The 22,628-nt window shown below is 47.5% G+C and overlaps 7 protein-coding genes across 7 annotated transcripts; 3 read left to right on the plus strand and 4 right to left on the minus strand.

Annotated features, from left to right (window-relative positions):
• Positions 1-1,296: 1,296 nt before the first annotated feature.
• On the minus strand, positions 1,297-10,962 carry MGYG_06775 (vacuolar protein sorting-associated protein 13; the record flags this gene model as incomplete). The annotated part of the gene is made up of 4 exons (XM_003170735.1): positions 1,297-1,337; positions 1,406-1,822; positions 1,894-3,511; positions 3,568-10,962. 4 exons carry the CDS (start codon positions 10,960-10,962, stop codon positions 1,297-1,299), a joined length of 9,471 nt encoding a protein of 3,156 aa, XP_003170783.1.
• Positions 10,963-11,289: 327 nt separating this feature from the next.
• MGYG_06776 (hypothetical protein) lies at positions 11,290-12,000 on the minus strand (the record flags this gene model as incomplete). The annotated part of the gene is made up of 3 exons (XM_003170736.1): positions 11,290-11,491; positions 11,727-11,792; positions 11,921-12,000. The coding sequence occupies 3 exons, from the start codon at positions 11,998-12,000 to the stop codon at positions 11,290-11,292; spliced, it is 348 nt and encodes a 115-aa protein (XP_003170784.1).
• A 920-nt stretch (positions 12,001-12,920) lies between these two features.
• On the plus strand, positions 12,921-14,052 carry MGYG_06777 (hypothetical protein; the record flags this gene model as incomplete). Its single annotated transcript, XM_003170737.1, has 4 exons — positions 12,921-13,130; positions 13,220-13,285; positions 13,356-13,580; positions 13,639-14,052. The coding sequence occupies 4 exons, from the start codon at positions 12,921-12,923 to the stop codon at positions 14,050-14,052; spliced, it is 915 nt and encodes a 304-aa protein (XP_003170785.1).
• Positions 14,053-14,407: 355 nt separating this feature from the next.
• MGYG_09137 (hypothetical protein) lies at positions 14,408-14,812 on the minus strand (the record flags this gene model as incomplete). Its single annotated transcript, XM_003170738.1, has 2 exons — positions 14,408-14,661; positions 14,758-14,812. 2 exons carry the CDS (start codon positions 14,810-14,812, stop codon positions 14,408-14,410), a joined length of 309 nt encoding a protein of 102 aa, XP_003170786.1.
• Positions 14,813-15,170: 358 nt separating this feature from the next.
• Positions 15,171-17,087, plus strand: MGYG_06778 (glycerol kinase; the record flags this gene model as incomplete). Its single annotated transcript, XM_003170739.1, has 4 exons — positions 15,171-15,442; positions 15,516-16,507; positions 16,611-16,777; positions 16,839-17,087. 4 exons carry the CDS (start codon positions 15,171-15,173, stop codon positions 17,085-17,087), a joined length of 1,680 nt encoding a protein of 559 aa, XP_003170787.1.
• A 430-nt stretch (positions 17,088-17,517) lies between these two features.
• MGYG_06779 (hypothetical protein) lies at positions 17,518-17,820 on the minus strand (the record flags this gene model as incomplete). The annotated part of the gene is made up of 1 exon (XM_003170740.1): positions 17,518-17,820. One exon carries the CDS (start codon positions 17,818-17,820, stop codon positions 17,518-17,520), a length of 303 nt encoding a protein of 100 aa, XP_003170788.1.
• Positions 17,821-19,033: 1,213 nt separating this feature from the next.
• Positions 19,034-19,379, plus strand: MGYG_09138 (hypothetical protein; the record flags this gene model as incomplete). The annotated part of the gene is made up of 3 exons (XM_003170741.1): positions 19,034-19,149; positions 19,246-19,271; positions 19,333-19,379. The coding sequence occupies 3 exons, from the start codon at positions 19,034-19,036 to the stop codon at positions 19,377-19,379; spliced, it is 189 nt and encodes a 62-aa protein (XP_003170789.1).
• Between the last annotated feature and the right edge of the window lie 3,249 nt (positions 19,380-22,628).

The raw sequence follows: 22,628 nt of genomic DNA on the forward strand, positions 1-22,628 counted from the left end.
CCGTCAAACGAGTCCCCAGTTATGTAATCCACTCCAGCTAAAGCAATATATGCCTCATCATTTGTTAAGCAAGGGCATGCTCAGGATGTAGAGCGACTTCATGCTAGGTTCAGAGCTAGGATATATATTACAGGCATTTGGATGACAGGCTGGCATAGGACTTCGATCTATCCTATTTGAGCAAGTCAATACGTGACTGAGATGTATTCTTCGTCTGCCGCACAATCCATTCTCAGAGCCAGGATTTGATCCTTTTTCTGCAAATCATGTCTCGGTTTGTTGCTTGCTTCATTCCAACTCCACATCTATGGGGTACGTACACCTGCAGGGTGTGAGCTTGCCCTGTGTGGATATGTTAAACGGCAACAGCGCTAGGAGGTGGTTTCCTAGAAAGTGTGACTGTTGATTGCTCATGCAGTCGGCGATGGGCTTTATTACCTATTTCCTGCGCATTTTTTTTTTTGAAAGCCTCAAGATATGTTTAATACGAATACGCACTTCGGGAATGCGCACTATGGTTAGTCTTTTTTGGCGCAAGGGAAAAGTATACTTACCACCTTACAATATGCAAAATATTTCTATAGATGATTAGATATAACTACCTAAAAGCTGCATGGTTTACTCATGATAATAGCATGATGACTACGGGGTAGTTACTGTTGTTAGTTAGATGAAGATGAAGTCATAAGTAGTTAATTAGCTAAACATGCTTAACTTTGATAAATAGCGCAGAACCAACACAAGTCCTTTGTCCACCACACCCTCGCTAACCTACAGCAGTCTAGTTGCGCCCATGGAATATCCAGAGCCCGCTAAATAACGCCAGAGGAAAAGCAAGTCGTCGAAATATGGAGTGTTCAAGCTTTTTGTTAGAGCGGGAAGACGGGAGCGGCACGTTGCCGCACCCAACAGCGCGGACGTGGTCTTGGCAGTGGAGGAGCTTGTGGTACGTCCCGTCCTTTAGCCCGCCTAATGCCGTATTACTTGGGAGTTACACTGCGGAATATATATACTCCAGATGATCAAACGCTTAATTAGACTAGTCTACGTGGTCATTGCAATAATGATACATATATAGAATCGTAAAGGTGCTATTTATATGAATAAACTTCGTCATAGCCGAAAAGAAAAAGCCCCGTAAAAATCAATCACAACAATTAGCATTATCAATACAAAAGGATGAAAGTAGCTAAGAAATATAAAAGGGCATTGAAAGTATATAAGAATAGTTCGTTTTCCCCGCTTCTTGTTTGTTGCATTTCTTAACTTTAGTGCCTCGGAAATAACTGGCAAACACTATCCCTTGGCGCTATACTTCTCATTAAACGCATTAACAGCTATAAACCACAGATTAGTTAGTGACTTTACTTCACTTTGTGGGAAAAATTATAATGATGGGGCCTACCAATAGCAATTTGTTTGTAAAACCAATTTCTGCCACTCTCGTCTTGTACGGGTATGAATGGGCCGTTGGTGCCACCCTTAAGTGTAATGGTCATTCCAGTCCTTTCTTTCGATATCTTTTGAATATCGGTCAATTTAATATCCCATTCGGTTGTAAGTCGCTTCGACCTGACGAGCATAATTCGATCATACGTCAAAAGCACAAGCATATCTTTGCCGGGGAACTCTAGATGAGCAATATACTCCTCATTGAAGTACTTGCCATCATCTGTTGTCTTGAGCCAGAACTGACCCAGGGCTTCACGCTGAGAATATGGTTTGACAACTCCAGTTCGGCCAATGAAACGGGTCAAACGAACTCGGTCGAGTCCTCCGGCATCGAATACTGTAGTGGTATTTCGTACTCCTTCCGCAAGGTCTGTGTTCATTGTTAGATTACGACTGTCAAAAAAACAAAGAGGAAGTGGGGTGGGCAGAGTGAGCACGTACTCGAAGCTAGGTCAAAGGCACCAAGAGCTGGCTTTGTTGCAAGACCTAGGAAGCCTTTCCCGACGCCTTTGACAAATCCTTGGAAGCCTTCTTTTTCAGCACCCTCTAGTGGATGACGCGCAAGACCGCCAATTCCACTTGCCATGCTGGTTGCGAAAGCACTACCTCCTGCAGTAACTCCGTAAAGAGCGTGTTTAGGCCTATTACGGGCTCGGGACATCCTTCGTTGATCCTGGAACTCTTTATCCAAAGTTGCAGCAGCCAAGCCTTTGGAAACACTTCCCGTGAACTTTGTAAGACTATCCGTGATTCCAAACACGGATTTCTTGACGAATGATGTAGCACCCTTGGCAATTCCGAGACCTAGTTCTTGAGGTCGGTCGGACATGACGAACCCTTGGTATGGCTCGTAGAATATATCTGCAACTCCAGAACTTACTGTGTTAAACAGACCAACAGGATTACCTAGGAAATCTGCAGAGCCAATGACGACGTGCACCTGGCGAAGGAATTCCTGAGTATAATGGTTTGTAATGTTCGAAACAAGCATCGGTATAGACACCCTTGCATTCTCGAGCAGCAGTGCATTTAACCTCACCGGAGCATCATTGACGTTACCAATGGACATTGTCATGACGTTGACGAAAAACATCAATGGGTTAGATGACTCGGTCGTATCCTCAACATTAACTCGCTCTGTACGGACAAAGGACAAGTCAAGCTGCATAGGGTGCAAGTGAAGGACCTCAAAATACACGTCCTGCCCCTGCGCTTCGTTTCTGGGCTCTGGGATGCCAAGTTCCGCTTCGCAAATAGGGTCCTCGCGTTCCTCAGACCATGAGGCGCCAGGAACCTTCACAAAGTCCAGGAGAGCAAAAATGAAATCTTCGTCGAGCTCCAGAGTCATCTGCTGTACAAGAAGTGACGCATACTTCACATACAAGACTCCGTACGAGTCATCTTTAACCCGGGTGACCGTCGCCGTGAAAATTGGATGCGCCTCCATCTCCCTGCCAGTTTTCGGGACAACACTTGGGTATAAAAGGATAGGGAATATTCCGCCATATAATTGGTTATCGATTTGTATCCACTTTATAGTGGTGTTGACTGTTTGGTAGATCTTAGACTCACTGAGCTTGAGGTCTATCTCGCGGAAAGTGATATATACGAGCTCCCTCAGGTTCTGGTTGACCAAAGAAATCCCAATGCCGTTTAATCGAAGTTGAGCTTTGAAGGTAATATCCGAGTTTACCTCCTTGACCTCAAATCCAGTTGACACACTAGTCTGAGAGGAGGCAGGCTTTTGTTGCCTATATACACTTCGTGATGGCCGGAAATTAGACAAGACGAGGGTTTGTGTAGGTCCTTCGGCCTCAATGCGGATATCAATGATCTTTTGTGGCAAATCCTGTGTCGGAGGGAGTTTCATAGGTATCAAATTGCCCATTTCAGCAAGTTTTATATACCTCTCTTTTCCTCGACACAGAAGAACAAGAGACTTGTTTTTAGCAGCCGGATAATCCCATGCATAAGGCATGATACTACGCGGTGGAAGGCGGTAACGGATGGGCCGCCAGGTAGTGCTGCGATCATCTTCGTCCTCACTAATGTTGGGATTCTAAAACCTGTTAGGAAAGATTTATTAACAAATAGTGTCAGGGTTGAAAACCATACCGCTTGGAAGAATATAAATTCTGCGTCCGACTCATTTTTCATGGAATATGGCCAGTGCACTGCCTCCATGCTGATACGCAAGAATATTGTGGCGCCTTCCATGAGCACTTCAACTTTGAGTAATCTCTGCCGTTGATTTGCCTTTGCCAATTTCACGTAGGTTATTCCCAGGTCAGCAATGTTGAACAAGGAGGACCACTGATTGTTGACGCCGGGGAAGCAGAAGCAAAGCTGTTTTTCGGCTGCTTGTCTTAAGAAATGCAGCGGGACGAGCTCACGAGGCTTTAATGTGATAACATTAGAAGAACCTGGCTCACGAGCAACCAATTCTTCATCCAGCCTGTTCTCAAGTATGAATCTGGGAGAAACTGTGACTATTTTAGTGACCTTGTATTTCCCAGTTCCTTCTTCTACTGTCACGCCTGCATGATACTCGGTTCGGCCGTTGGAGCCTGGTAAGGTAACCTCGAAACTGCTCCCTATTGCCTCGAAACTCTGTGGCTTACTCCATGCGGAGCCATTAACCCTAAGTACTGACCGGTTCTTACGGTCGTCTGTTGGGTAAGAGTACATATAAGGGATAGCCGAGCGGACTCCGTTAGTTGCGTCCGTTTTTATGGCCCGACCCGCTGCAGACCTGCTTCCATGGAAAACGCCTTTGCTTTGAATATTGAGATCAAGCCCTGTTTTGTTCAGAACAAGGTAAGGGCTAAACACAGAGACCTTGAAGGCGCCGCCGCTATCAGGAACAGTAAAGTAGTGAAGACCTAGTTTCAGCTCCTGGCCTTGGTCGTCTTGGACAGTAAGGGTAGACTCTCTTCTAAAATCCTCTTGGACGTTCCCATTCACTATTGCGAACTCGCATTGCCGGAATGCTGTATCCTGCATGTCAATGCTGAGAAGAAGAACATGAGAAAGCTCCACGACATGAACTGGGCTCACTCCTCCCTTTCTAAGAAAGTTCGTCCAATCCTTCTTCAAGTTTTTATCATAGATGCGGTACTTGAAGTCATATGGAAGTAAATTTTGGATTTCAATGGGAGCAGACACACGAACCCGCATGTATGGATATACGGCGAGAAGAGGATCATTTTTGTCAAAAGTGGCATTCATCTGGAAGTAAAATGGTGGAGATTGCTGTCCACTTTCACTCTGACATTTGAGGGTTCTTGTCGGTCGTTTCAGCAGATCTTTCCAGAAAAGCCTCTCATTTGACCAATCGTACCCGAAGCCTTGATCAGGGCGCACAACGAGAGAATGCAGGTAGGCAGCGCCAACTGGTGCTGGGCGCGAATCACCAGGAAGAATCTTTTCAATCTTAAGGAGATGTCCCTCCTCGGGGCTGAATACTCCGACCTCAACAGGTATCTGAGTCTTGTTCTCCACCACAAGAGGGGATCGGAAGGTGATATACTTGACATAGTCCGTTCCCAAGCTGACCTCCACCAACAGCTTATGTAGCACTTTATCTTTCTTTGGCTTTAGGTTATACAGTGTTTCTCCTTCACGTATGAGGGGGATGCGGTTGATGCTGTCGAATCCACTCCCCTCCAGCTTGATTCCAACCGTACCAGCGTTCCCCTCGGGGGTAAGGTTTTCTCGCATAGTAGTTGGGTCCTCGAATCTCCAGGGGTATTCTTGGCCATCCTCGAGAGTGCAGGCATACCCTTCCTCTCCATTTCCAGTATCTGCCCATACTCGCAATTCAAAGCCGGTATAATTTCGTATTCTATAGGGAGTATCTGTACCTCTTGGCTTTGACAGAACATCCTCATCGGCAGATAAGGATTGCATTGTCTTAGATGCCAAAGCAATTGTTGCGGACGTGACGGTTAACTCCATGTTCTTATGGGAGTAGGCATCAATGGAAAATATGTCAGGGCTGAGTTCTTTAGACATATGGAACCCAAGCTGCCATGGCTCTATCAAAGGTTCCCAAGTAGACTTCGAGAAATTATAAACGTTGATGAAGGTATCGAAAGTGGTATCAGCACTCATATTCGCAGACCAATCTCTGACATCGGCTCGGAATGACTGCACACTCCAGTCAAGTAACGGGAGTATGTGTACATCGCCAACGAGGATAACCCTAATACCATCTATTTGAATACACATCTCTTCCTTTTTCACAATAGATGTCTGTTGAATCCTATCTGCGGCAGTCAGCTGAGATTGGACGGGTGTGCTTGGCGACTGTAGATCTGCCTGCGTGGGTTTTGCAGCAATCGTTTTTGACTCGTTCGCTGCATTCTGTGATTGTGCAGGTGAAGTCATCTCAGACACTCTGTTCATTATCTGCAAGGCAAGAAGGATATCTCGCGGTGACAACCGAAGGATCAACGGCTCCACATGCATGTCAATCCTTGTTGTAGAGAAACTCTTACTCTTACTCTGGGTATCCATGGATAGTTCTAGGGAGAAATCATCTAGAATACGAAGTCTGCTAGTTTCGAATTTATCCATTCGGCAAAGGAACATGCCGACCTTGGTTATCTGAAGAGTAGACGCATTCTGCTGGGAGTAAACGATCTGTTTGGCTCCCAGGACTATAGCTTCCGTGTTGGCAATAGTTGGATTAGCAACCAGAATGACTTGAGAATCAACCATGTTGAATCTAACGGACATTGTCATAGTGGATTTGCTTTCCGCAGTCATAGCGCTCGAAGGGATAGGTGTGGGTTTAGACGGTAGATTTTCACGCGAGACCACTGGACCTGTAGATTCTTCGTCCGAGCTTTCTGAGGTGTTTGTATCTGGCTCGGCAGGGAATGCTGCTGTTGCAAAGGACTTAAGTGAAAATAGATAATCGACAGCGAATATAATCCGTGGGCTATCAATCGTTACCATCACCACTAGTTGGCGTTCAGTACCACCAGACATGGACAAACTAGCCATGAACTGTTGCTGCACTTCAGTGTTAACCAAGGACATGATCTTGCGGAATCGGTTGGTCTCCTTCGACCTGCTGTCTCGGACATTGAAAGAATGAATAAGCAACTCGGATTCGAGGGAGCCATCATTCAACATTTGGAGTTTCACATTGGTATTACTCAAGAAGAACTTGGATAGGCTAACATCATCCAGGGAGTGAACTGGTGCGTCCTCGTTAACGAGGAGTAGTTCTAGCCCAACAGTTTCCACGCGGAATCCCAATTCGAGCTGGATTGACTTTTTGGGCTCTGCAGCGCCTTTACCGGACCTGTCTATAAGTGCCTTGGATTCTTCAGGCTTATCTGAACCATTGGTAGTATTTAAGCCTGCAGAGAGTTCGGGTAGAGCCTGCTGGGCTTGTCCTTCTTGAAGTTCTTGGTCAGGTGTGAATGCAGCCGGGATGGTTTTAGATAGCTCAAGGAGGAATTTGAGCTGCATTTGTGAAATTCGGAGATTGGTCGGTGACATAGAACCATCGACACGCATAACAGGTATGGCGGCGTCAATTGGATCTTGGACATATTTGATATTGAAATCCATATCCACCTTCTCAATCATCTCCAGTTCTTCACAGACATCTTCTGAGTAGTAGAAAGTAGACGTGAGGCGGATATGTCGGACTCCAGCGGTGATAGCATTGACCAGATACTTATTTTCATCATGGTCAGCTTGAGAAAACTCGTTGCAAACATATATCTCTCCTAAATGGGCGGTGATGAAATCTCGAGGTCCATCTCTATCAGTTATCCGGGGAAACACCAAGATGGGCGTCATGACCACGATATCAAAATGCATCAGTGACGCGCTTTCTTGGATCTGTGTTGCTTGGTTGGCTGCGGCCTGCCGAGCAGCATTGAATATACTTTGCATCTTTCCAAACTTAACCAGGAAATTAATAACCCTTCGGTACGGCTCGTCGATGAAGTTTATTTTAATCGAACCAGATCGTAGAACTACCTCAGAATCGTAACCAGGATAGTCTTTGAGTTTAGGATTGAAAGTTTGATAGCGGAAATCCGCAAAATCCTCGCCTTCGATGCTCATCAACCGACGTACTGTTGAGGACTTGCCATTTTCATTGATATCATCGAACAAGGTCAAACTGCCCATTCTTGACTTGATTTGCATCGTTTCATTGGCCAGGAATATTCCAACATCGGCAGTATTCAAACTGAGCGTGGCTAGACGAACGCCGTCGTCGTTCAAAATAAGTGAGATCCTTTCTAATTTCGAGCTTATTCGAATTTTTCCTGTATTAGCTGGCTTCGGTGCTTCCTTTGAATCATTGGATGCAACTTGTCCATGGGAGCTTTGCACTTGGTTTTGTGGATTCTGGTTTGTGAAGGTAATTAGAACAAAATCCAGCAGAGTAAGCAATGTCTTCCGAGTAACAATCAAATTAATGGTCGAGACCAAGAGTTCGAGGTTCATCTCGATACCATCATACACCGACACAAACTCGGGAGAGTCAGGATTAACTTTGATAAATTTCAGAGTGAACAAGTCCTCATCTTCGTTCGCATCGAAGCCCCTGGATGTGACGATTTTCTTAAACTCGGGGGCAGAGGAATGCTCCTCGATATAATCTTCGATGCTCAAGGATTTCAGAACAATGTCTGCCGCCATATCGTACTCTCTCAAATTATAGTCGAGATGGAAGTGTTCGGCAACCAATTCAACTAGTAGTCTATCTTTCCTTTCATCGCTGGGATCGGATCGATATAACGAGCCTCTCAGTGTATCAACCGTAAATTTGAACTCAAACATACGCCGATGTATGTTCTTGGACGTTTTTGAGTCGATTGATCTCTTATCGTCATGTTCAGCGATATCGTTCTCCGAATTCAGGACAGGTACGTCTCTTTGTCGAGGAAATTGAATCGACTGTGACCTAGCTCTAGTTTCAACTGATGTAGTCTCCGGCTGTATAACTTTCTCCGCTGAGCCATTAGACTCATCAGTGCTGAATCGCGGGATAGCAATATCAATCAGTCTCATCAGATTTTTGTATTTTGTATCTGACATGGAGGCGTGGAATTCTGGAAGATGACCTGATATCCGTGTCCTAGTGAGCGTTGACTTTGGAGCGATGCATAACTCAAGTACAAAGTCCATATTGATCCGGTCCATAATATGAAGATTCCTTGATTCCGTCTGAGGGTCTAGCTCGGCTTTCGTGGATTCGATTCCATTTCCGATAAGGACTTGTGTTGAATCAAGCTTTAGCAGGAACTTGTCGTACATCAACGATTCAAGCTGGCTGAGATCATCGTCGCCGATTTCCGAGCCTTGTTTGTTCTGAACCATCTTGAGAGTTTCCTTGTCCACCAGCTTGCTGCTCACGCTAACTCTTCCAGCGTCAAAGATAAGACACATACTATCATCCGTAGTTATGCTCTCAGGTATGATTATAAGCGGGGCCTGGATGTCTAGCTGAGCGTTAATTGTCTTGTGCTCTTCTAGGGCAAACTCCAGTCCCGCTCTTGTCTGTTGACGTATTTCTGCGACAGTTGCTCCCGCAGTTTCTAGGAGAGCGCCGATTGATTCCATGTGGCGTTCTGGAGGTCGGAAGAACTTGACAATTTCAACCAATACTTTGGGGGTATATATAACCTCAAGACTCTTAAGCTTCATGCGAAGAGCAGAATCCGCACTCCCATCTAGGGGGTTTGATTCAAATTGGAGGTAGAACAAGCTATCATCACTCTCACGGTCTATCTCTTCAACGCCTGGAGATTCCGGTATTTCCATTTCCGTAATCTCTTCGACATCCTCGCTTGGCATAGAATAGCAATCTTTAACACGAACAATCTGAGGGAAGGCAGTATTGTCCGTGGTATGATCGAAGAGTCGTAGCCCGCCGAGGTCAATTTGGACCAAGAACGAATCCGGCCGCTGTAGTGCCTTTGCCTGGAAGTTCTCGAAGACCAACTTCAATATCTCATTTGCCTTGCCGTGAGGATCTCGTTTTAACGTGAAGCTGCCAGCTCGGAGACTCGAGTCTACTTGGAACTTGACAGAGTCTCGCGGGAGGTCAACTGCATCAGCTATAGCTTTCTTCTCATCCCAGTCTATAGCTTGGTATAGTTCCTGGCGTTGCTCTTCCGTCATGGTTGTCGGCTGGTCTTCCTCCTTTTTGCCAGTTCCCCAAATCCACTCGGACCAGGTCTGTTGCCTGACGACCTTCTTCGGACATTCAATCCTTTCCTTTCTCAACTGGTTTCTAGCAAGGGACCGCCAAAACCGCAGATCTTCGTAGGACAACTTCTCTTCTAGAGCTTTCATCTCCTCTATCTCCTCAGGGGACATGGGGTCCTCCCTCTTTCTCATTTTGAATAAGTCGATATACCGGATACGATTATCCCGTCGTTCCTTGATATAGCCCCAAGTCCATTTGCGGTTTCTTTCGTGAATTTTACTCAGAATGGCTTGACCAGCAAACCTGAACCAAGCACGGGGATCTTCCTTTGGTCGGGAATCAGGCATCAAACTTCGATACTCTCGGTGCTGAATGAAGTAATGGAAAAGATCGACGAGCATCAACGCATCACGATATTGATGGTCGTCGAGGACAAAGCCAAGTTCATCGAATATCAATTTAGCTTTGGCTCGCGGGTGATCGACATTTTGGGAGGTGTCTAGTTCCAGGCCAGCTTTGCCGCTGACAGGCTTTAGAACGTACTGTGTGTTCTCACCCGTGACAACAGCATCTCTGAATCTCCTTAGCAATTCCGCATGGCTGAATATCGGAGCACTGGTATCCCCAGCTTCGCCAGCTTCTCCAGGGTTCGGCGCAAAGAGCTCTGCATCTGTGTTCCAGTAGATTGCCAGAGAGTTCAGGACGGCAAGTTTATAGTTGCTCGTAGACGTTGATTGTATAAAGGTAGGCTTCCAATTTGAATCCGTGCTGACGGCACTGAGTTCCTTGATCGTTACACCGACGGCGAACGGATGTCCAGGAGCGGCAATGGCATCTTCATACCGGAAATGAACATTCTTGATAGTCACCTGGAGGTTGTTGACAATGGCAGTCACCAAGCTCTGAGTGAAGCTCTGGTTCTTTTGCTGTTCCTCTTGGCTCATACCCTCGGTATTCTGTTCCTTGATAAGCTCGGCACTTTCAAGCTTCTCCATCTTGACAGCATGTTCTCTCTTCCTCTCTTCTTCCGGATCGTAAGTGGAATCCTCCTTTGGCGCCGCAAGAAGGAACACATCTTGGATATGCACTTTCACTGGCTTCCCTCGAAGGTTGGACCATGGAATGGAGAGTGTGAGTTCGCCGAGATGACCCTCGATGACGTTCAGCGGCAGATGTAGCTGGTCGAGCGCCTCACGGCGAAGTTCCAGATCTCGTAGTTTGACGTCTCCGGACCATATACCGACATTAAGCTGTCCTGCATCGAAGTTCTTCACGTACATCCCCAGGAACCTGTTCAGCAGGTTCGCAACTATTCCTTCTAACATGGCGGCGTCGTGGCTATGGCCGATTCACGTAGTTGACCACAGCTGTCTCGACCCGGTACAAGGTTCCGTACAGAGGTGCGTTTTCGGAGACCATGGGCGACTCAGCAATGTTAAACGTTTTTATTCCTGTAAAATGAAGATCTAAAGTCAGAAAAAGCACTGCTGGGAGGTGGAATGGTTTGGTCGCAGTTGGAGTTCTAACCGTCATGAAGAGAAGCACCCCTCGTCACAACCACAGAAAACCGGGCAGCCTCTGACGCAAACTGAGGGTTGGCAGAGTCAATTGCAGACCAAGACAATGGGCAGTCTCACTTTATCTAAGCTGTCTCAGTGCTTGAATGTTGTGTATGGCAGCGACAGCCGTGGTGCAGTGATCGTTGTATGTTGTATGCAGTGAAATGTTTTCGAGTTGTTTGCTCTTTTTGGGTGGAGGAGCGAAAGCTGGGCGAGTTTGAGTGACGTAGATGCTCGTTTCCGTGTCGTGTCGATGCTCCACCACCTTTTCTTGCAGGAAGACCCAGTAAGATGGCTGGTACAGCGGATTAGAGACTTCGCCAGGCGGCAGGACAGGCTGCTTGCATGGAGACGCAAGTGAAGGTGGTAGTATATCTATTTTGGGTTGTTCCATAGCTATTAAAGCCGAACATGTGAAGCTGGTTGTCCTAGTTATCGGTTGGCTAACTACCTATTATGCTAGTGATTGGCATTTACAGACAGTCTTCTTTGCTTCATTGATCGGAAAGATCACTCAAATTACGACTTACCGTCGATTGTATTGTGCATTATCGACTCTGTGCTGTCTAACTACTCCTTGACTTATGACGTTGGCCCTGTTCCTGTTGGTTAGTTAGTTATTTAGTTGCCCTTTGCCATCGGATAAACGCTTCTGGGCCTGTTTCAAAAGATATGTATGTCTCCAGTGGTAAACGAGTTCCTGCAGTTTCTCCGTACTCCGTACGCTGCTCCGCCAGGGGTGGTCTCGTCTCCCAACAGTTCGCTGTCTAATGTAGGGGCTGCGAGTGGTCGATGGCCGGACATAAGGCAACACCCAAAGGTGGCGCCACTGCTGGATACCATTCTCGTTGACCCTCTTCTAGGTACAAAACCCAGTAATTGTGTATATAAGGAGGACGGAGGGACTCTGCTCTCTGTAGATTCTGTATTTTAGGGCATTTTGTCGCGTGCTCCTCAGCGGTTGCGCTGTACAGTCAAGTGCGTCTCGGGTGATGGCAGCTCACACGGCTGTTGGTAGAGAGCAATATCTGCCATTACGCCCGACGCAGGCGACTGAATTTGGTGCAATGTGAATATTCTCGCTTGGCTGGTCCAGCTATTGACTCATTTTGAGTATTCCAAATACCCAGAACGGTACTCCGTACGAGTCGAGGAGGAGTCGAGGTCACTGTCGTCGTCCGTCTTCCACCATGTAGCCGCTCAGATACCCAGTGTATCTCACCATTGAGCTCTCCTCTCTTCTTGTTCTTTTGGGTTCACCTCTCCTCTCCAACGCCCCTGTGGCCATTTACTCTCCTCCATCGCCGCATCCCGCCCCGTCTCCCCTCCGCCATCATGCCTTTCATCTCGTCGTCGTCGTCGTCGTCGTCGTTCTTTTTCTTCCTCTTTCCTCGAGGAGGCATGCCATGCTTACTAAGCTACCAGCGGCCCTTCGTTTATCCGCTGACTAAGCGTCAACATCGACCCGACTTCGACATCAAACTTGAAGCGACGAAGAACAAATTGTGTGTTGATCAAGAGTCAGCTTCAGCTTCAATTGGCACTTCTGCATCGCTCGGGTACGACCAGCACACACGGCACGCCCATCTCCACTCCTCCATTGCGCTCTGACAGCTCTTCTTTGCCGCCTGGCCGGTTATCTCTGCCTTCTGCGCTCGCCCGCCAACTTCTTCCGTTTCGCTCCGACCAACCTCTAGCCTACCACATCCTCCTCGACACTCGCCATGTTGTACCGAACAGCTGCCGCACGCTCTGTGCTCAGAGCCGTATCGAGCTCAAACGCTTCAATTGCTCGTAGTGCCTGGACCAACACTACTTTCAAGGCCCAGTTGACCACCTCCGCCCGGCAATGGGTTGGCCCACGGTCGACCTCCATGGCTCTCTCGGCTTTCCGCCAGCCAGTCACCACCGCCCTTGTCCGCTATTCTTCCACTGTGAGTGACTCTACATTGCTTTTCTTTGAGGATGCTACCGGTTTTTGAAGCGAATGGAGTAACTGACGAACTTTTTTTCCCCCTTCCAGGAGGCTAAGAAGCCCGCCGCTGAAGAGCACGATATTGATATGATGGCCGGTGTTAAGAACGATGTGGTGGGTTAAATATCCAATTTACCTCTTCAATTAAACAGTATATACAGCGTTCGTGCTAACTTGGCCCTAGAAAGTTATCAAGGATACCTTCAGCTTGGAGGGTGTCCCCAAGGAGGCTCTGTACTACGGTATGGCCGGTGTTATCCCCTACGTTGTGACCTCGCTCCAGACCGTTTTCCTCTCCTGGGAGATGAACAACGCTGTCACCCTTGGCTCCGGCAAGTACATCTCCGTTGAGACCGCCCAGGCCATGATGAACCTCATTGAGCCTATCCAGGTCGGCTACGGCGCCGTGGTATGTAATACTATTCCAGAGTATGATGACAATAATCCAAGTTACTGACAAGAAACAGATCCTGTCCTTCCTTGGAGCTATCCACTGGGGTATGGAGTGGGCTGGATACGGTGGAAAGCACGGTTTCCGCCGATATGCCACCGGTGTCGTTGCTCCCGCTGTCGCCTGGCCCACTCTCCTCCTCCCAGTTGAGTATGCCTTGATCACCCAGTTCTTCGCCTTCACCTTCTTGTACTACAACGACACCCGTGCCGCCGTCAAGGGATGGGTTCCATCCTGGTATGGCATGTACCGCTTCGTCCTGACCTTCGTCGTCGGTGCCTCTATCGTCTGCAGCTTGGTCGGCCGTGAGCAGCTTGCCTCCCACTTCACTTCCGAGCACGGAATCGCCGAGAAGGTCAAGGCCCTCCAGGCTGCCCGAGAGAAGGACCTTGCTAAGGCCTCTGCTGCCGCTGCTGAGGAATCCGAGTAAACCATCTTTCTTTTCTTTTTTCTTCCCCTCCCATCTGTCCGCCATATCCCCGTTTATTTTCCTTCCCGCCCCTCTGTTGGAAATTAAGCCCGTTCATCTGTGACTTGTAAATTAACCCACACACACACGCACCAAAAAAATAATCTCAAAACCTGAACGGTCATCGACTTTCCTTTGTTTTTTAGACTAGACCAGTAGTTAACGTCCATTCGTCTGATATCAGCCTTCCTTTTGTCCTTTGTCCCTCAGCCCACATAAATAAAAGGTATATACACAACAAACGGTACACATAGCCTACCTTGCACAAGTCATATGTTATGGCACGGTCCGGCCAGCCGACCGGCGCATCTGCACATCATCTGCTCGATCCTGCATGCCATCCATCCCTGGGCCGAATCAATAGTCCGTTTGTGTGCCGCCCAGCCCGACAAATCAGAGAGCCACCATAGCGAGCGAGTTCCCCTGGCGCTGGTATCGAGCGCGGCCTCCCCGGATCTGGTGCGGCTGCGGCTAAGAGCATCACAATGATTCGCAGCGTAGCGCCTGGCAAGGGTCGTCTTTGTCTTTCGTCGTCCGCTTCTGCTTGTTCGGATCTCGCATCCGATCTCACTGCATGTTGCAGTTGAGGCCAGAGACATAACTAGCTCCGCAGAGCTTGATTCCACGACGTCTCTGTTGCCGCTGTCTTCGTCCCGCATAACTAACCGCCCTCGTCACCAATATCACCTTCATCCTCTACGGAGTATTGGCCTTTGATCATGGCTGCCTCACCATACCTTCATACCATCGTATCACCACTGCATCGGAAAGCCGGCTAGTCGGTCTGGGCTGCGCTCGCCCCGCCGGCGCTTAACCCACAGGAACCACAAGAACTCCCCCCGCGAGTGCGTGATCAGGCAGATTCTTCTTCGCACAACCCCTTCTTCTCCCCATATAAAACATACTCTCTTCGCCCCTTCAGCTACGGCGACCTCATCTCCTTCTACTCGTCTCTCGCTACCTATACTACAGATGTTTGCTGCCGGCGGTCGTGGTTGCGGCACTGGTGCTGTGTAGTAGACAGCTTCCCCGGTTTTCTTCACCCCATACATTAGAGTAGAGCAGAGCTAGTACAAGCCATGGCCGAAGAGAAGTCGACCAAGAGCTCGCTTGCTGCTCTTCGCGAGAGCGCCATAGAGGTCGTCAAGGGGCTGGCAGATACCTTTGAAGACGGACTAGACACCTTTGCCATTCGCAATCCCATCTTGCCCAGCCGTGAGGAGCGGCCGTCCAGGTTTATAGGGGCGATTGATCAAGGCACCACCAGCACTCGGTTCATCATCTTTGACCTCCAGGGGAACATTGCTGCCTCTCATCAGACTGAACTTGGCCGGGTACATGATCAGCCTGGGTTTGTCCTCGTTTTCTTCTCCTTTCTTTCCCCCTTTGTCCGGCCTTTTCTTTTGCTAATTGGTTCCGTATAGATGGCACGAACAAGATCCGGAAGAGATTGTCTCCACTGCACAAAAGTGCATAGAACAGGCAACGAAGTCGTTTATCAATAACGGGCACGCTGTCAGTGAGATTGAGGTTCTGGGAGTTACCAACCAGCGAGAGACAACGATCGTTTGGGACTGGGAGACCGGTAAGCCGCTATACAACGCTATAGCCTGGCCAGATACTCGTACCAAGTCCATAGTCAGAGAGCTCAAGGACAAAGGCGCCGATGAGCTGCAGGAAATTTGTGGTCTGCCCATATCCACATACTCGTCGTCCGCCAAGCTGGTATGGCTGCTCCGCAATATACCAGAGGTAAAGTCTGCCTATGATGCTGGTAACCTGGCCTTCGGTACTGTTGACACTTGGCTGTTGTATAATCTCAATGGTGGCAAAGAGAACAAAGTATTCGTAACCGACGTATCGAATGCTTCACGGACAATGTTCACTAACCTACATACCCTCCAATACGACGACAAGCTACTCAACTTTTTCGGCCTAGATAAGTCAAAGCTGAGACTACCAAAAATAGTTCCCTCTGCAGATCCCACAGCGTTTGGACAGTTGGCCACCGGAGTCCTCAAGGGAGTTCGGATCATGAGTTGTCTGGGTGACCAGTCTGCTGCGTTGGTAGGCCATGAAGCATTTGAGCCTGGCATGGCTAAAAATACTTATGGAACCGGCTGCTTTTTGCTCTACAACGTTGGTGAAAAGCCAGTCATATCCTCCCATGGACTTCTCGCAACTGTGGGATACCAGCTTGGCGCCAACGCAAAACCGGTATATGCCTTGGAAGGTAGCATAGCCGTTGCCGGAAGCGGCGTTAATTTTCTCATGAATAACTTGGGCTTCTTCCGAGATGCCAGAAGGGTAGATGACGAGGCTTCCAGTGTACAAGATAACGGTGGCTGCGTTTTCGTTACTGCATTCAGCGGTCTTTTTGCTCCTTATTGGATCGATACCGCAAAAGGAACAATATGTATGTTGAAGTTCCCCTTCCGTACCCCCTAAGTCAACGAAATAAAAATAAACAGCAACGGCAGAAGAAGAAGAAACCATTCAACTAACAGCATCCCGATTAGTTGGTATCACACAGCATACTAAGAAAGGTCATATCGCCCGAGCAACTTTAGAAGCAGTATGTTTCCAAACCAAGGCCGTCTTGGACGCTATGGAACGTGATAGTGGACAAAAGCTTGCTGAGCTGAGAGTGGACGGCGGCCTAAGTACTTCTAACGTCTGCATGCAAGTACGTGTATCATTCTGAATTGGGCCATGAAGTGACGTAAGAAGCTAACACACAGCTGCAGTCACAAGCAGATATCATTCGCATACCTGTAAAACGCCCAGCAATGCACGAAGTAACAGCTCTAGGAGCGGCAATTGCCGCTGGGATCGCCATCAAAATCTGGGATGGCCCTCAAAACTTGGATGGGCTCAAGCAATCTGACAAGACAGTGTTTGAACCCAAACTTCCCGAAGAAGAAAGCAATCGAATTTATAAAAAGTGGTCCAAGGCTGTCGAGATGTCCCGAGGCTGGATGGACAGCAGTGACTGACTGACATGATCTGCTTGGAAAATCTTTTATTTCCTTTTTCTTGATCACGACACCCAAGACATCTCATCAACTTATCGTCATGGCATTTCTAGGTGCCATTGGCCTCGTCGTTTGTCTTACCTATTTGGCGACCTTAATGTCCATTGACCCTTTCCTACGCCTTTTCTTTTTTTTTTTCTTTCTTTTTCCCCCGCTCTTCCATTTTCTTCTCTTTCCTCGTTGGTCCTTTAATGTCCGGATGAGTTCCCTTTTCTGTCATCAATGCGCGCGTAGATTGGTTTATAAAGATACTGCTTCCCGTTGGCCGTAACTAATCCCTCCACATAGCCGGTTGCCCAGCTCTCGTTCCCCCGTTTGTTTATGTGGGCTGCGGAAAACGGTTCGCTGCTAGCATATACACAGTATGGAGTATGCTGTGGCAACTCATCATTCAACCACGACTAAGAAAGACCTCTGCGTCCCTCGAAAACCTTCTTTCTTCCTGTTTCCAACGTTCGCCTCCCGATATCGATTGGTTCAACCACTCTTTTCTTGCCGTCAATGCGAGCTGTCTAATTTGGAGTCCTCGAACTGTCCTGCCAGCATAAACGTCTGGCGAACGATATCGGACGCGAGGTTTCCACTTCCCCTTATTTGCCGCTAGCTTGGCGACTGGCTGTTCCCGGTTGCCGAATGGAACTCTCAGTCCCGCGGCCTGGGGAAGGATCATTCCGACCCTGATGCAGATATGCATAAATACGTCGAGCAAAATGTCTCGGAGTATCCGATTCGTTCTATCGCGCATCTCGTTTTCTTTGGGCCTAGATATGCGCATCTAACACGGCTCTTCCCGCTCAATGCGGTCTGGATTGCTAATTCCGAGATTGGCATCTCTTTGTGGAATTGTTAATAATAATAATAATACGACACCTGGCCTTGCGAAAATCCACGGACAGGCATTGTGTGCCGAGCCTTGCGACATTGCCCCGAGAGATACTTCATTGGGTGTAGGGACATGCATACAGGTGGGAGTAATATAAACCTTGTTCTTCTTTGCAGCTTTTTTTGGACTAAATAATAGTGGGAAGGGAGCCGGCTGCCTCGCAAGCTGATGTCCTTCCTGCATGGCCGACGTTACCTGGGACAAGCTAGCACCAAATGCACTTCAGGCCGGGAAAGCAGTGATATTACCGCCCTGTTCAGGTCTTTTAAAGCCATTCGATGTCAAAACCAGGAACGTCGATCTCATCATCTTATATGGTGGATCTCCTCCTTGCACCGCGGAAGCTGGGCAGTTGTGCATAAGCGACTGGGGAGAGGAAGGATAAAAAAATTCCTCCCTTCAACATAATCCTCCACAGCCGGAAATGGATATACTGTGCCTCAAACCACCCTAAGGATATTACTCAACCAATCTACTCGCCGCCGATGTCAGGTCAGGTTTTCTCCTCCTTGTTTCACAGCATCTGGGAACAGACCAGACCGGTCCGGCATATCCCTTTTAAGGAACACAAGTACTCCCGTACACTATCTTGATTACACCACTCCAAGAATGCATCTTTATACGAACGCTCAATTGCTTTTTCACCATGAGTGCATTCAGTTCCTTGTACCCCTTCGCATGGACAAGGGGAAAGAAAAAGCACAAAAAACAAAAACTGGAAAGATATTAAAAAAAACGTACTTCTTGAAAAAAAAAAAGATACAAAAAACAATTCATCCCTACCAGCTCGCGTACGAGGGTAGATGGTTACTTTGCTAGTTACCGGCGCACAGCGTTACCTGCCAGAATCTACATCAGGCCCGCTTGGTTTATGCATATGTTATCATACTTGCCGCCGACATTCGACTTGCGGCTAGACAGGACTAGACTATTTATATCTTCGTTTTACCTCCTGAGCTTCGTTCACTTTTAATCTCACTCCAAGGCCTCTTCTATTATTGAATGTTATACATATATTACAAAAATGTGCGATTACGTTGAAGTCAATTACGAGTGTAGCCATATCCGGCTTCTAGTCAGAGCATGGTGCGTTGTGTATCAGAAAACACAGAAACGATGTCCTCCAAATATTGTTGCAAGGTATGTTTTGCGCCCGGGGCCCTTCTTATTAAATAACAAGTATCGAGCACCTCAGCTATACAAAGTGAGAACTAACATATAAGTTTTTGAATATAGCGAAAGTCGACCTGGGGATAAGTGCGGTATATACCTCTTCTCTTTCAAAACTTTTTAACATTTCCCTCTGCCCCTGTTGGGGTATAGCAACCCGTCTATACGGCCAATATCCTATCCTTTATGTCTTCAATTGATACCTAATATATCATGTTCAATTCAGGGGACTGCAGGAAAAAAGAACAATCCGCCTCTGCTTCTCAATCATCCTAGCAGAGGGCCACGAATTCAGGCGTCAATATCAACGGCCCAATCCCACCTCCTCCTCCTCAACAGGACCTGTTACTAGTAATGCACGGTGCGAAATTCGGGGATCGGCTTGCGCCTCGATATCATATCTTCCCCCTTTTTCAATCCCGTTCAAAACCAATACCTCTTTGGAAGAATAACTGTCAAGCTGCAACAACAACGATGACGAAGATGACGAAGAATAATAATACAAATCTGTTATGGTCTCGTGTGGTGGAGGGGCGGTCTCAACTCGGGCATTCACTTACTTTCTCGGCGTTGGATTTTGCATACTTAATTTCTTTGGCTGGTTGGCAAAAGTATACATTATACAACTGATATTGACTTTTATTTTTTCTTCTTCCCTCCCTTGCACGGCCTGGGCTTTTGGATCAATATATCTTCTTTGAAAGACCGTCGATCGCAAGCAAGTTTGATATGTATTTGTCAAGAGAGTGCTTAGGAAACATGCCCTTTTTTCTATGAAATAATGGCCTAGGAGATGCTTTTTCTTTTTCTTTTTTCCTTTTTTTCGTACATGCATACGTGCGGAATTATAATGCATTTGCCTCGTGAATCCATAACTTCACGACAAGTGACATTCGACCATATCAAACACTCGACTTTCAACAGTCTGCTTTTTGGGGGTTTGAATCAACGCCGACTCCACTCGCTTTTAACTATGCAATCCCGCCTCAAAATGGCTTGTCTACGTGCGCCTTCGAAGGATCAGCTTTCTTGCCCACGCCCCACACATCCCGCACCTTGGAGCGCTGCTCAAAACCCTTTGAAAGCCCTTCAGACAATCGGGCAGTTAGTTGCCATCTTTACCATCCAGCACTTGCATGGTTTGCGCCGCTGGCTTCTATCACCAACACTATTTTCTACTGCCCGCCTGCTGGTGGGTCTCATCAGATACGTCATATTGCAAAGAGACAATGAAGAGGAAGGACAAGAAAAAAAAGTTGGTCAGCTGCGTCCAGGCCGCTTGGGGGGACGGGGAGAGGAGCCACAGGCACGCCAGTATAGTGCTTTCTTTGGGGCAGGAGACACGAGGCAACTGGTCAAAAGAGTCGCACTTTGCTGTATATTCGGCTACAAAGCAGGATATTCAGTTTTTCTTGGTGCTTTTGGTGTCTATGTATATGCACGTATATACATAGCTGCCATCCAACAGGCAAGAATTTGATAGCATCTCTGCAGGTCACGTCTCCGTGGTGATTGATAAAAAGGAACCATTCCCTTGGCATGAGCTTCCCCATGTTCATCAACCACGCCTCCATGGACTTCAATCTCCAGCGTTGCGAGGAATGATGTGACAGCTTACTTTCATGGCCACTAGTAGTTAATGACTGATTCACCAGAGTTTGACCTGCTTCATTCTCGCGGTGGGGTGTGTGGGCTCGATATTGCTTGTCCCGCTTTGAAACTTGTCAGATTCATCTCGGTTCTTTTGACAGATTGCGTACCGGGGCTCATGGGACGAAACTAACGGGCCCGTTAACTATCGTGTGCCGCAACAAAAAGAGTGTATATCGTTGATATATCAATCTCGATGCAACTCGCGCGCACAGGCCTTAAAAGAAGCGCCTGATATAACCACCGTGCGTCGGCCGCCGCAAAAACATGTTTGGTTTCTTTTTCTTTGGCTTCTTCTTCCTCTCCTTTCTTTTTCTATCAACCTCTTTTCTTCCTTCGCACCACATCCCCGAAACAAGCTGCCTTTATTATCTGCATAATGCGGAGGCGGTCCGCCCCTCCCCCCTCTCAGGAGGCTGCTTCTTCTTCAGCCTACCGTCAATCCACTCGCCAATATTTCCTCCTAACGGGACCTTTTTTTACACATGTTTGTTTCCTTGTCGCGGGCCTCATTCCAAAGACCCCTCCCTTCCGCCCCTTTTTACCAACGTGGTGGCGTGGGCTTGCATTGGGAGTTCAACCCCACCGGCCAGGCATGGGTACACCCAGTCGGGGAGTATATCTACCTCCCTAAGATGGACTTCGCCTATGCACTGCACCTCTAGTTCGTTCGTCTCGACAGCAGCCGGTGGCCCTTTACCCAAACGGGACGTTGAATACGTACCCAGTTAAGCCTCTTGCATTAGAACATATGGTTCTTCCGACAAAGATCTCTGCTTGCCGGTGCCGCCTACGTATAGGAAGCACTGTTGCATGTTCCCCTAACTGCAATGGCCTGTCCAGAGTACATGGTTGTTTGATGCGGGCTAGATTGAATACATATCTTAGCCTACATGGACCCAGGAAAAAGCAATAGGAAATTAAGCAGAAGTTTAAAAAAAGGGAGACAGAGAGAGGACATGCATGGATGCAAGGAAGATCCGGCTTTTTTTTCCCAAGCCACATCGGATTCGGGACCAGGTGGGCTGTTACGGAGCAGTTCATTCTGTCAACCATTTCCCACGGCTCTGACTGTGGTATACGCTAGGAGCGTGGTAGATGTTAGCCGGTGCTCATTCCGTGCGATTTGACATTAAACCAATACAAAACACGGCCGACCAAGGAGTAATTGGTTCCAGATATGTCATTAGCGTAATGGTCTGTTGACGTACAGGAACATGCATTTTCCTTGCATTTTTTATTTAGTGGATATACCGAGGATATGCCGAGAAAAATTCAGCGTGGTCTGAGTATCCAGGCCTTTAAATTTGAGTACGAAGTACATTTGATTGAGTCAACCTCTTGTAAGTGCAAGATCCAAGCTGAGCGTTAGGCCTAACCACTTAACTAGTTAACTAGTTAACTACTTATAAAAAAAGCAAAAAGCATCGGACAGCCAAGGAGTTCGTTAGTTGGTTGTGACGGAGTCAGTACTCCGTAGTTAGCTATTGAAGAAAATATTCAAGTAATCCAAGGCCTCTCAGGATTGGGCATCTCAAAAGTCAAAGAAAAGTGTTTCATGTTTATCTGATGCAGCTGCAAGGCAGGCTGTCAGTATGCATATTCTATAAGGGGAAATGAGCTGGTTGGGCTTCAGCTAGCTATTGACCGAGTTAGACCTTAGACTGACTCCGTTATATTATTTACTTACGTAGTTATATGCAGGCAGCGCACAGATCGATCAGTCCCCTGTAGACAAAGAGCTGATGACATACGTCTATCAGTTACACTGCAGGGAAGTACATGATTGTCAAGTGCAG

The sequence above is a fragment of the Nannizzia gypsea genome, genomic scaffold, assembly GCF_000150975.2.
Source record: "Nannizzia gypsea CBS 118893 supercont1.6 genomic scaffold, whole genome shotgun sequence".
NCBI lineage: Eukaryota > Fungi > Ascomycota > Eurotiomycetes > Onygenales > Arthrodermataceae > Nannizzia > Nannizzia gypsea.